At 39.7% G+C, this 14,104-nt stretch overlaps 1 protein-coding gene across 6 annotated transcripts in view; it reads left to right on the top strand.

Annotated features, from left to right (window-relative positions):
* PLEKHH2 (pleckstrin homology, MyTH4 and FERM domain containing H2) overlaps nt 1-14,104 on the top strand; it is a 74,468-nt gene that overhangs the window by 40,188 nt on the left and 20,176 nt on the right. For all 6 annotated transcript variants that reach the window (XR_006414618.1, XM_044429370.1, XM_044429372.1 and 3 more), the window contains 7 exons: nt 531-667; nt 4,316-4,426; nt 5,267-5,353; nt 8,274-8,432; nt 10,715-10,795; nt 11,540-11,719; nt 13,116-13,224. Coding sequence is in view for 5 of the 6 variants with exons in the window: in XM_044429370.1 (XP_044285305.1) it covers nt 531-667; nt 4,316-4,426; nt 5,267-5,353; nt 8,274-8,432; nt 10,715-10,795; nt 11,540-11,719; nt 13,116-13,224 (864 nt within the window). In the remaining variant the exon portion in view is untranslated. The remainder of the gene's footprint in view (nt 1-530; nt 668-4,315; nt 4,427-5,266; nt 5,354-8,273; nt 8,433-10,714; nt 10,796-11,539; nt 11,720-13,115; nt 13,225-14,104) is intronic.

Here is a 14,104-nt window from a genome sequence, read left to right on the forward strand (position 1 = left end):
CTGGAGGAGGGCTTTCTCTGCGGTGGCACCCCAGTTATGAAATGCACTCCCTAGAGTGGTCTGCCTGGCACCAACATTATATGCTTTTCAGCACCCGGTCAAGCCCTTTTAATTTTCCCAATATTTTAATGAGTAATAGATTTTAATTATTAATTTTATTTCAGTTGTGGGTTATTTAGTTTTATTATTGTTCGGGTATTTATAATAAGATGATGGTATTTATTTGTATATATATAATTGTTGTATTTATTGATTTGCTGTTAACTGTCAAGAGACTCAGTGTGATTGGGCGGCCTAAAAATATCCCAAATAAATAAATAAATAAATCTTAATTTCTGGAGCATCTTCATCATTTTTAAATAAGACTTGTTGAAATAACACTATGATATTCATATTATTCTCATTTCACATTTGTTAAATTCAAATAATTCTGGTTTTCATAATGTTTATAGTCCTACCATAATAACCAAGTTGTTTGTTTGTTAGTGTTTCAACCTTTGGTAAGTATATATTCCTTGCTTTGCATTCAGGTGTCTCTCTGTCTTCCATGACCTCAGAAGGTGACTATGCCATTCCTCCTGATGCCTATTCAACTGATACAGATTACTCAGAACCAGAACAAAAATTGCCTAAAACTTGTTCATCATCAAGTGATAATGGGAAAAATGTGAGTATGATACAATGTCATTTATTCCAGGATCTATGCTAATACAAAAGCTCTTGATTCCTTGGCTTGTATGTGTGCTAGTAGCTGCCCATGGAATTTCTTAATATTCTTTTTCTTATCTTTTTTTCTCCCCATGAAAAGTTCTTCACAGACTCTATATAAAGGCTTGTTTGTTTTTGTGGCTTGGAAAAGGCTGTTTGGCAATTTTTTGTTGTTGAAAGAGGTGTGGCAGAGGTGGAACCTAGGTAGAGCTAGCTATGTGCATTGATGTCTTATCCCTAGGTTAAATTTGCAGAGCTGTCCAGTTTCCTTTAAAAAAACTTCTGTGTATGTTGGAGAAATATGTTAATAGTTTACCAAATAGCTGGGATTTTTACAAGTTCAAAGAGGCTCAATGACCATTTAAAAGGCAAATGCAATTTGGTTTAAGTGTAGTGATAAACGTTGGGGTTTGAGGTGTTAGTGACTGGCCAGGGAAAGGATCTTGGATTGTCACAGGTAACTCAGTGGAAATGACAACCCTGTGTTGCAGCTGTGAAAAATATGGATTTTATGGTAGGGATCAGTAATGATACGGCAAGTTGTAATACCTTTAATTTATGATGTGACAGCACTTAGAATGTTGTGTACACTACTGATCACTGTACCTCAAAGACATTGTAGAGTTAGAAAAGGTGCAGAAAATGGAACCAAAATGATCAGGAGACTGTTGCAATGCTTATGCAAGGAAAAGTTATGAAGTTTGATGCTTTTATTTAAGAAAAAAAAAAGAGTAACAGGGGGCATAATAAATGTGTGTAAAATTATGTATGGCTGTGAGGAAAGAATCAACAACACCTAACATCCCAGGCCTGTTTGTCAGCTTCTCACCAGCATTAGGTACCTCACCAAAGTTTCTCTGCCTTATTACCAGACCTGTCCTCACAAGCTCCAAGTGAGCTATATTTACCAGCACCCCCCAGAGCTTAGGGTTAGGGTCAGGCACTAGCATCCCTCCCTCTCTTCCTTGTTGTTGTTGTTGTTGTTGTTGTTGTTGTTGTTAGTCATGAAGTCATGTCCGACCCATTGTGACCTCATGGGCAACATTCCTCCAGGCCTTCCTGTCCTCCACCATCCCCCGGAGTCCACCTAAGCTCACTGCCAACTGCTTCACTGACTCCATCTAGCCACCCCATTCTCTGCCATCCCCTCTTCTTTTGCCATCTATTGTTCTCAGTATTAGGCTCTTCTCCAGTGAGTCCTTCCTTCTCATTAGGTGGCCAAAGTATTTGAGTTTCATCTTCAGTTTTTGGCCTTCTAAAGACCAGTCAGAGTTGATCTCGTCTAGGACTGACTGGTTTGATCACCTTGCGGTTCCTATTGGAATTTACCTGTAGATGCTGACTTTGTTTGTTTGTTTGTTTTTAAACCGATGGTCACCTTGCTGTGGGATAAAGAGCAATTTTTGAGTTAGCATTTTTGTATAGTAGGGTGAATATGGAGCCAAGTGACAGCAGAAATCTTGAGACACTAACTCTGTTGCCCCATGGTCACAGTTACATGTGTTTAATCGGAACGGTTTCTCTTCCTCCACCACCAAAAAATGCACCTCCTGACCAGTGGAGACTTGTTTTCACAGTTTTTGAGGAGAAAGCAAGATGAGAAGATAAGGGAGCAGCCAAATAGAAAGGAGGAGATGCAGCTATTTTTGTGCTAGCAAATTATATTTTCAAGATGGTATGATAGGGACTCTGGACAGTGAGGCCTTTCCATGGATTTGACTTGCTAACTCACACAAGCTCATTGATATAACTTGCTGATAAATGTAAGATGTGGACAAGGTGCTTGGACGAGTACGTCCCACCACTTGCCTATTGGACCCTTGCCCGTCTTGGTTAATAAATAATTCCAAGCACGGGATTGGGACCTGGATCTTGGAAGTGGTTAACGCCTCTCTGAGGGAGGGTCAGGTGCCTGCCCCTTTAAAGGAGGCGGTAGTCCGACCAGTCCTGAAGAAAGCGTCACTGGATCCAGAGATGGCCACTAATTATAGACCAGTGGCCAACATCCCGTTTCTGGGCAAGGTGTTAGAGCGGGTGGTGGTGGGACAACTCCAAGCACTCTTGGATGAAACTGATTATCTGGACCCATTTCAGTCCGGCTTCAGACCCAGGTACGGTACTGAATCTGCCTTGGTCACTCTGTACGATGACTTGTGCAGGGAGAAGGACAGGGGGAGTGCGTCCCTGTTGGTTCTTCTGGACCTCTCAGCGGCTTTCGATATCATCGACCATGGTATCCTTCTGGATAGGCTAGCGGGATTGGGGGTCAGAGGCACTGCTTTGCAGTGGTTCCGCTCCTATCTCAACGGCCGGTTCCAGAAGGTGATGCTGGGGTACTATGGCTCTGCGCCATGGCAGCTATGCCATGGAGTACCACAGGGCTCCATTTTGTCCCCTTTGCTATTTAACATCTATATGAAACTGCTGGGAGAGGTCATCAGGAGGTGTGGGCTGCAGAATCATCAGTACGCTGATGATACCCAGCTCTACCTCTCGTTTTCCACTAATCCAGGTGAGGCAGTGGCTGTGCTGAACCGGTGCTTGGCCGAGGTAATGGGCTGGATGAGAGCCAATAAACTGAAGCTCAATCCAGACAAGACGAGGTCCTGTTGATTGGCGGATCGGGCTTCGGAGAGGGTGGATTTGACCTGGTCCTGAATGGGGTTGCACTCCTTCTTAGGGACAAGGTCCGCAGCTTAGGAGTACTCCTCAACCTGGAGCTTTCATTGGAAGCTCAGGTGACAGCGGTGGCGAGGAGCGCTTTCCTTCAGCTTCGGCTGATTAATCAGCTGCGCCCCTACCTGGAGTACGACTGCCTGGTGACGGTGACACACGCGCTGGTGACTTCCCAGCTTGACTTCTGTAACGTGCTTTACATGGGGCTTCCCTTGAAGACGGTCCGGATACTTCAACTGGTTCAAAATAGAGCTGCCAGGTTGCTGACGGGGACGGGGCGTTATGTTCACATGACTCCAGTCCTCCGTCAGCTTCACTGGCTTCCCATTGAAGTCCGGGCCCAATTCAAGATGTTGGTTATGACCTACAAAGCCCTTAACAGCTTGGGGCCTGGATACTTAAAGGAACGCCTGCTTCCTTATTTGCCCTCCTACCCCTTGAGATCAGCGGCAGAGGCCCTTCTCCGGGAACCCTCCGTGAAAGAAATTAGGAGGGTAGGTACTCGGAGGAGGGCTTTCTCTGCGGTGGCACCCCACCTATGGAATGAGCTCCCCAGAGAGGTCCACCTGGCGCCGTCGTTATTTGTTTTTCGGCGCCAGGGGAAGACCTTTTTATTTAAACGTCATTTTAATTGTTAACAATATTTGCTTATTTATCTGGCCAGGGCGACTTCTTTTATAACGTCTTTTATAGCTTTTATATTTTTTATTTATTTTATATTGTTAATTTTAATTTTATATTGTTATTTTTGTATTTTATTGTATTTTATTGTGTTGTAAGCTGCCCTGAGGCTTCGACAAGGGGCGGCATAGAAACGTTCAAATAAATAAATAAATAAATAAATAAATAAACAAACTGTAGTATTGCAGGTCTCCAGATCTATGGGAGATAAATCCCCTTTAACAGTGTTTAAAACTGTTTTAAATTATAGGAGCCACTGGAAAAATCTGGATATTTGTTAAAAATGGGAGGCAAAGTAAAGACTTGGAAACGGAGGTGGTTTGTACTCAAAGGTGGTGAATTACTTTACTACAAATCACCGGTAAGCAAGAGTTGTCTTTTACTGTATAGTATGGTTATGAGTTTGACTTTGTTGATTATTGTGAATTTTCTCATCACTGGGCAACTATTGCTTGGCTGGTCACCCAATGTAAGAATATTAATGTACTTTGATAACTGGAAATTACTTTGCATTTCCTTTAGAAGGCAACACCCATCAGCTATGGAAGAGCCAGGAAGTTTTTTGACAGAGGCAGGGTACACTAAGACTTTTTAGCAAGATTGGATGTATCCTTAGAATTCTTTTTTAGAAAACTGCTTGCTCTCACTAGACTCTGTTGGTGCATTTATAAATAAAGCATGTTGCAATACCAGTGTTACATGCTCTCCCTATCATGTTCTGATGGGAACTAGTAGTAGTCTCCGGGCTAAGTACCCTTCAGAGAAATGAGGTGTATACAGAACTATTATACTATACTTGTCTAAATATGTATTTTTTATTTTCTTTGTACGTTTTTCTTGTTACCTTAGAGAGAGCCAGTGTGCCATAGGTAGTCAGTATGTCAGACTAGGACTGGGAGCCCTACGTTTTGGTAATTGTACCTCAGCATCTTATGCATGAACTTTTAACATTCCGTGTGAGTGTGTGTTTACACACCTCTCTCTCATTCTCTCTCGCTCTCATACATTACTCAACTATATTGAATTAGCTGTTTCTAAATGCTGGGTCATCTAAGGTTATTCATTAGCTATAACCCACTGGATGTATGGGGTGATAAAAACTGGTGTGTCATCTCTTGGATAATCAAATCCTAAATGTGTAACTGCTAATGATTCACAGTACTGTAAGTGAATAATCCTTTGTCTCATTTTTCTGCTACAGAGTGATGTAATACGAAAACCCCAAGGCCAAATTGAATTAAGTGCATCCAGTCGCATTGTAAGAGGTGATGGGAAACAAACAGTTCAGGTACCTCCCTGCTAATTATATTTGAATGAAGATGGTTTTGTTTATCCATGCCAGAAAGAAGTGGTGGCACTTCTTTTAATTTCAGAAGAAGCACTTGATATGGATAATGTATTTTTACTCCTATTACTCAGTTAGAATAGAACTCATACATTTTCTGTGATCATGTTGATTTAAACTATTACTATGATTAATTGATTGAGGTCTGCTCACTATTTTAGTTATCAGTTCAAGATTTCAAATTTGATAGACAATAAAATGGAAGGGAAGCAAAGATCCAAAGTCTTTTCTTCAAATCATTCCTCTGTAAAGTAACTTATGGAATATTGTAACAGTGGATGGACAATGACTGTCCCTCTTCTGCAAACCTGGTCCATTACCTTCAACTATAGTGAAGAAGTCCAGTTTGTATAAAAAGGCAAATGATGATGATGATATTATTATTGTTATTAAGTTGTGTTTCTATAATGCCCAATAGCTGAAGCTCTCTGGGCGGCTTACAGCAGCAGATAAAATACAATGAAATACAATCTAAGATATAAAAGAACAATAAAAACTTCATAAAAATACAATAACATAAAAGCCAAATTTAAACCAAATTTTAGAAAGCTACAATAACTTGCACTAATTGAAATCACAAGCAGTTGATATAATACCTTCATATAACATAAAACTAATAAAATTCCTTTTTGTCGGGGGCAGTCCTAACCTGGTGCCAAAAGGTTATTAAAGTTGTTATGAGGCAGGCCTCAGTGAGGACTTTGTTTCATAACTGTGGGGGAACATCACTGAGAAAACCCTACTCCTTGTTGCCATCTACTAAGCCTCTCTCAGAGCTAGCAGTTAGAGATGGACCCCAGATCTTAATTACACTGTTTTATTTGTTAACCATAGGTTGGTTGTGTGCACATGGAAGAAAGTAAATGTGCTGATTTTCATCCACCACACTCATGGTGATCCACTTTGGGCTAAAAAATTCCAACTTTAGGTATAAACTGAGCTAGCAAGACTGACCAAGAAAGAGATCTTGGGGCTGTGGTGAACATCTTGATGAAAATGTCAATGCGGTGTGGGGCTGCTATGAAAACAGCAAACTCCAAGTTATTTATTTATTTATTTATTTATTTGGAATTTTTGTATGCATAAGCCATTATGCATATGCATAAGCCATTTGCATAAGCTTCGGGATGGCTTCCAACATCATAAATAAACAATCAGATAAGTACATATAAAATCTGGATTCATCCTGGCTAAAATTTTAAAACCAATAAATAATATTAACAATTATTAAAATATCATTTAAATAAAAAGGTCTTGGCCTGGCGCCGAAAAGCAAATGGCCGAAAACGATGGCGCCAGGTGGACCCTCTTGGAAGCACATTCCATAAGTGTGGCACCACCACAGAGAAAGCCCTCCTCCAGGTACTCACCCTCTTAATATCTTTCACGGAGGGTTCCCGGAGGAGGGCCTCTGCCGCTGATCTCAAGGTGCGGGAGGGCAAATAAGAAAGCAGGCATTCCTTTAGATATCCAGGTCCCAAGCCTTTAAGGGCTTTGTGGGTGATAACCAGCACCTTGACTTGAGCCTGGACTTCAATGGGGAGCCAGTGAAGCTGGTGGAGGACTGGGGTTATATGAGAATAACACCCAGTCCCTGTCAACAACCTGGCTGCTCTATTTTGCACCATCTGAAGTATCCGGACTGTCTTCAAGGGCAGCCCCACGTAGAGCGCGTTACAGAAGTCCAATCAGGAAGTAACCAATGCATGTGTCACTGTCGCCAGGCAATCATTCTCCAGGTAGGGACGCAGCTGATGGATCAGCCGAAACTGAAGGAAAGCGCTCCTTGCCACCGCAGTCACTTGAGCTTCCAAAGACAGCTCCAGGTCGAGGAGCACTTCCAAGCTGCGGACCCTGTCTTTTAGAGGGAGTGCAACCCCTTTCAGGACAAGGTCCAAATCACCTACCCTGGAGCCCGAACCACCCACCAACAGGACCTCTGTCTTGTCTGGATTGAGCTTCAGTTTATTGGCCCTCATCCAGCCCATTACCTCAGCCAGGCACCGGTTCAGGACAGCCACTGCCTCACCTGGATTTGTTGAAAAAGAGAGGTAGAGCTGGGTATCATTAGCGCAGCCCACACCTCCTGATGACCTCTCCCAGCGGTTTCATGTAGAAGTTAGGTGCAATTAGGAAAGAAATGGAAAACAACTTTGGCCAGGATGTCTCCAATTGTATTTTATTGTATTAATAAATTAATACAATTAATTAATTATTAAACAATTAATATTTGTAAGCCACCCCGAGGCTTAGGTGAATGGGGCGGCATATAAGTCCACTAAATAAATAAATAAATAAAACTGCCAGTATCATACTCCTCTTATATTTACCTTAAATGTGACCACATTTGGAATGCTGTGTACAATTCTGGTCACCACATCTTAAATGGGATTTGTAGAGCTGGGAAAGCTGTGGAGAAAGCAAGTATAATAATCAAGGACCTGGAGCTACTGCCCTGTGAAAAAGGGTTACAACACCTGGGGTTGTTTAGCTTAGAAAACATGACAGGGTTCTATAAAATTATGTATGGTCATTTTTCTTCCTCTCTCATAATGCTAGAGCCCAGAATCATTCCATGAAGTTGATTGGTGGGATATTCAGGATCAATAAAAATAAGTACTTCTTCACACAACACCCAGCTGAACTATGGAATTCATTTTCATAAGATGTAGTGATAGCTCTCAATTCTATACTTTACAGTAGCCAAAGTTGTTTGTTCAGTGGAAATACTGAACAGCTTTCCTATTCACTACAGGTGAAACGAGCTTAACCTTAGACTGTATTTTTACATGCATCACTATAAGTACCAGGAGGAGGATATATATTGCCACAATTCAGTGTTATGTCTTCTATCACTTTGCAGTTAACTACTGAAAAACGAACTTATTACTTGACTGCTGATTCCCCAAATATTTTAGAAGAATGGATCAAAGTACTGCAGAATGTCCTTAAAGTTCAGGCTGCAAGTTCACTTTTCATTCAACCAGATGTCAAACCAGCCATGAAAGGCTTGCTTACAAAGGTAGAAATCCATACTTTGCTACTTTGTTTTTATATATCCTGTGTTTATTTTTGTAAATTAGCTATTCTGTCTTAAGGGATAAAGTTAGAGACAATGGTGGATGTTAAAATTAGCATCAAGTTTCAGGTTTATTTTAATAGTTTACAGACCTTGAAAAAAGAGGGTTTGAGAATATGAATTCTTCAGTGAATCTGGGCCTGCCTTTTACTAGTTTGGCACTTCCATGACCATCCCTCAAACTTCCTCTTGCTAATGGAGGGATTGCTGTACACAGCAAAGGCCCTGTAGGGTTTTCTACAAGGGTGCATGGGATGTGTTTTGTCCTGTGAATTCTGGCTCAGTTCATTGGAAATTACATGTCCTGTGCACATTTTAAGCATATATAAGGGAAAAAAAACCCTTTTTGAGGAACTCACATATGTTTTAGAATTCTCTGTAGTCAAGAGTGATTCAGCATCTATTATATATTTGATGTTTCAAAAACCCTTCAATGCATTTCCTTCTCAAGGTCCACTATTAAAAACTAACTCTCATAGGATAAGTGGAGAAGTTCTTGATCAGGTGGCAGCTGGTTAAAAACAGAAAGCAAAGGGAAGAAATGCTTGATTTAAAGAAAAGAATGTAACAGTAGAAATTACTAGGACATATTTGGCAATAAAGCAGCAAGTATAATGTCAATGCCACTATGAAAATGTAAATATATCATTACAAACCTATATATTTTTCCTTGTTCATTCTCAAAACAGATATCCTATAGCTGGAGAGAGTGTAGAAAATGCAAGCTCAAATTATTAGGGAATTGGCTCACTTTCTATGTGAGACAGGGCTAAAGAAGTGGAGGGTGATGTGGACATGGTAGAAAGTATTGATAATAAAGTTTATATTCTTTCAAAAATATTGGAGCTTTGGGTGGCTCAGTGAAAATGACTGGTAGTAGGTTCAGTAGAAATAAGCATTTTTATGCAACAAATAATTGTTTATGCAACTAATTTTTATCACAAGATATGGTGGCTGCTAGCTAAAATGACAGTTGATTCAACAAACTTAAGCTGGATAGATCTATCAGTGATTATTTTGTCATGTTATTTACAGATGGAAATTTCTAACACAGACAGAGACTTGCAAAAATTGTTGCAATGTATCTCAAGGCCCTAAGACAGAATAGGAAACCCCTGGCCTTCCAGATGTTGGACCACTACCTCCATTATCCATGACCATTAGCCATACTGTTGGAGTTCTCCATCATTGTTCCAACAGGTTTCCTGTTTCAAGTTCCAGTTAAACTGGGACAGGAAACACATAGTATGGTTCAAACACTGCAGTGAAGGAAGAAATTCAGTCACTTTTTTTCTTTTTCTCAGCCCATTTGAGACCTTCCTCTATTATGCTAAATGGTGCTAGAACACCCAAACTTACAGCCAATTGAAACACACTCTATTCTTTCAAAAACAGTTTGGTTTTGTATGACTATTATTTCTGAAATATAAACTTTTTAGCCAGTTCCATATTGAGCTGTATCTCATGCTGCGAATATAATGCATCAGTAACTAAGTTAACTTTCTGAATAATAATTAAACTTGGCATATTTAAGTTCTGCCTATTTTGTAATATAAAGCACATTTTTATCAATCAATTCATTCAATCTACATTCAGGGCAAGGTGATGCCTAGCTTCCTACCAGGCTTGTGGGGTCTTCCCTCTTGTGGTTCAGCTATAAGGAGAAGTTTGGAAGCCTTTGCTTCCTTTTTAGATTAACTATAGCTTGCTGTATCATTCAACCCCAGACAAACTGAGTGTAATTTTAACTACAGTATAATGGAAAGAGCCAAATTCAAACCATGGTTTATGAAGATCACTTGTTTCAATTAATGGTAATTAATATGAACCACAGTTCAGGATTTGGATGACATCCTACATTATGTTTGTTCATGGCCACAAAGGAAGAAGAGAAGGAGGTGGAAACAAGTGGGTCAAGGGGAGGATTTGGCTTCTTTTTAGTAAGACCTAAATGTACCAACTGGTTATCCAGTTGATCTTCAACTATAAAGATATCTTAGCTGCTTGATTATCTACCTATTCTTTTCTCTCTGATTTCAGTGTAACTTACAGAAATCCAGTAAAGTGGGTTGAAGAGTATAATTTTGTTGATATTGAAGCATAATAATAAAGAATTTAGTTACCAATTTAGTTTCTTGAATTTAGTTTTCTGATTCCTAAATATAGTCTTTCCCTTTGTTTCCAACTATGTACAAACTAGTCATTCTTTAATTTTTCACTTGTAGGTGAAACATGGATATTCCAAGAGAGTATGGTGTATGCTGGTTGGGAAAACTTTGTATTATTTTCGCAGCCAAGAAGATAAGGTATGTTGTTTTGGCCTCTGGAGGAATTAGAATTGAACTGACACTCAAAACATGTAGGGAGTTGGTACAATCCATATCTCATTCCATGATCTGTTGTTTTTGAATGCTGCATTTCTGACTTTTGTTATTAAACAAAAAGGACAGAGCTAATAAAGGGATTCTAAGGGTGGAATTTGATTATAGGAGATGTGGGTTGGTGTTTTGGGATGCAGCAACGCAATGCCCCTGTCTCTTCACTTACTGATAGCATATGGTAAAATAAAATGTGAACTTGCATCATTGCATTCTAAGTTTAACTGTCCACATTCTACTGAGGTGGCTGAAACAGACCAGGGAAAGGAAAAAAGAGCATGCTGATGTCACATAATGCGTTTTGTTTTACCAATTGTGTGCTGCTATTTTGGTGGTAGCCATGCATCTCCTTTACTGTCTAGCTATGCCCTTAATTCCCATTCCTTATCTTGGTTTAAGCCACAGTTCTTAGAACAGCTGTTGCACTGTGTTCAGCAGACTTGGTTCAGAAATCATTTGAAAATTACTTAGACATATGTGCATTGCAGTCAGCCACATTATCAAAGGTAGCAAACATAACAAGCTTGTGACCACATTTATTTGAAAATTAGTTTGAGCTGAAGTCATGATCATCCAGCTTTCTTTCTAAAAATTAAAATGGTTTTTGGTCAGTTTTTCCTAATGCCAACTAACATGTATGCTTCCTCTTTAACCTTGGCTATTTACTTCTAGTTTCCTTTGGGCCAAATCAAGCTTTGGGAGGCTAAAGTTGAAGAAGTTGATCGGTCCTGTGATTCAGATGAAGATTATGAGGCCAGTGGTCGTAGCCTGTTATCAACACATTATACCATTGTTATCCATCCTAAAGAACAAGGTCCTACCTATCTTCTTATAGGATCCAAACATGAAAAGGTGGCAATGTTTTTACAACACAGCTGTAGTCAGTTCAATGCAACAAACTGAGAAGTATATATATGGAATGGGAAACTAAGTAGCACTGGACTTCTTTAGATGTGACACTAAAGTGCAGTTCAACATTTCAAGGATTAGTCATAGTGAGCCTTGAGCTTGTGTGCTGCCCCCTTCCTCCTCTGCAAGGATTCAGAAATGTTTGCTTCCATTTTAGATTAACTCCAATATAGCATTGTTGTCTGAACCTAGGCTAAGCTTAAGCATGGCTAGTTGAAACCATAGTTTATGAAGATGAATTGTTTCAATTAACCACAGTTAAGATAAACCAAGTTTATGGCTTAGATAGCACATTAAATTGCAACGGCTCTAAAGCAGAAGCTTTCAATCTCCCTGCAGCCACAGGGAAGAGGAAAGGAGTAGGAAGTTAGGTTCATTCTTGGTTTAGTATTTAAATAGAATATAATAACTGGAGAGAGGTTAAAATTATTTTAAGTGAGTTTCATCAGTTTTAAGAATTTGATTGAGTTGTTGGTTAACCTTTGGGATAGATACATATGGCAGGAATTGGGTGATAATGTTGATTACTAAGCAATGAGTTTCTAGGGCTGTGTATCTGCAATGTGAAATGTTTGGTTCCTGTTTTCTACAGGTCACTTGCCATTAGGTACTGCTTAGATCCATGCTCCACAAACTAATACAAATTTACTCCTTTTTTTTTTGATACTTTGCTCTCACATACACAAACACACCTGCCAGAGGTTAGGCTATTTCACACAGTTCGCATGATCACCATGGGTTAAACAAACTGTGATAGCTTGTTTAAGCTGCTGCATATGTTGGGTACCATTTGCCTGTTCACCTGGGCAGGTGCAGGTCATTATCTTCCAAACCTCAATGTCATGGCTTGTTGGAAGGAAAAACCACTATTAAATAACCCATGGGTTGTTGCATTATTTGAGGGTTGTTTCTCATTCTGACAGTCCATGCTACCCAGGTTCAGATGACACAACCAGCTTTACCTGGGCAGATGGTTGGCAAGTGGCTTGCAGTGAACTCTGTAATTTAAACAAGCCACTTCCCTGTGCTGAAGAGCACATCCCACTGCGGCTTGTTTACTCTACATTGATCATACAAACTAGGTCAGTATGTTTTCTGTCATTCATGTTTTGCTTTCATTATCTCTAGCAATATGCTTGGGTTTGAGTTGTCCAACAAGCAGGTCTTTTTATGTTTATTTTAAACAGGATATAAAATATATTTTTAAACTTTTAAAAAATTGAACATGTCTTTAGAAGTACATTGATCCACAAGTGTTTCAGCTAGTTTTGTTTAAGTTTATTTGTTTCTATCAATTAATAAAAAGTAAAATACACTTATACAATGTTATATATCTTAGGACACTTGGCTCTATCATCTGACAGTTGCTGCTGGAAGCCCAAATATAAGTGTTGGGACAGAGTTTGAACAGCTTGTCTGCAAATTATTAAATATTGAAGGGGAACCCAGTAAGTTTTATTGCAAAATACTAATTGATATTTATCTAAATATATACTTACCCTAAGCGTGGCATGTTTTCAGTTGTATTCAAAGAGCCTAATTAAATGCCATTCTAGGCTTGCTTTAAAATAATCACAGATACAGATTTTTCTTGTTTATTCAGAGCCACTATTAAATCCTTGTCTACTACATGAGGAAACATCAGTGTGAACTACCATACTACAGCCAATACTTGGTGGCAACATAATTTTCTCAGCATTTTTCTCAGTTTTGAGAGTCATGAAAATGATGGTGTACTGCAGCCAAGCCATTTTTAAAATCTGATTGGTTTCCTAAAGTGAATGGAGGTATCCTAGTCTGAGTAGCTCCTCCCACTCGCTCCAGGGGGCATGGCCAATTTTTCACTGGAAGGAATTCTTTTTCCCTATGTTGAAAGGTACCTCTGAGGTTGGAGCCTGCCTAGTTCTGCAAAGCAGGGTGTCAGGAGAGTTCCACCTGCAAACTCTTTTATACATGATCTGACCTTCTTTATTTTATTTTGCCTTTTGTCTGGGGAGCTTCCTGGTATCAATCTGGTCATGCAATCCCCAAGACAGAGGCAATCCCACTCTGTCTTTTGGTGTCTCAGAATTATTGACAGAGGATTGGGAAAAGTACAACTAGGGGAGCATCTCCCAGATGCCTGGTCCTTCAGGAATGAAGACTGCCCATACAGGTGATGAAAGCTCTGATGCTTTGAAGGACACTTTCAAGTCCCAGAATAGTTGAAACGTGAGTTAAGGTTTCCTATAGTGGAAGAGATTTGCCCAGTTGTTTAGTTCTCTCATCAGGGTTTATAAAGTGCAGGACTTGGTTTCCCTTTGGTAAGTGCTGTAGCTCCCTTAGCTT

The sequence above is a fragment of the Varanus komodoensis genome, unplaced genomic scaffold (assembly GCF_004798865.1).
Source record: "Varanus komodoensis strain SLA01 unplaced genomic scaffold, ASM479886v1 scaffold2, whole genome shotgun sequence".
NCBI classification, from domain to species: Eukaryota; Metazoa; Chordata; class Lepidosauria; order Squamata; family Varanidae; genus Varanus; species Varanus komodoensis.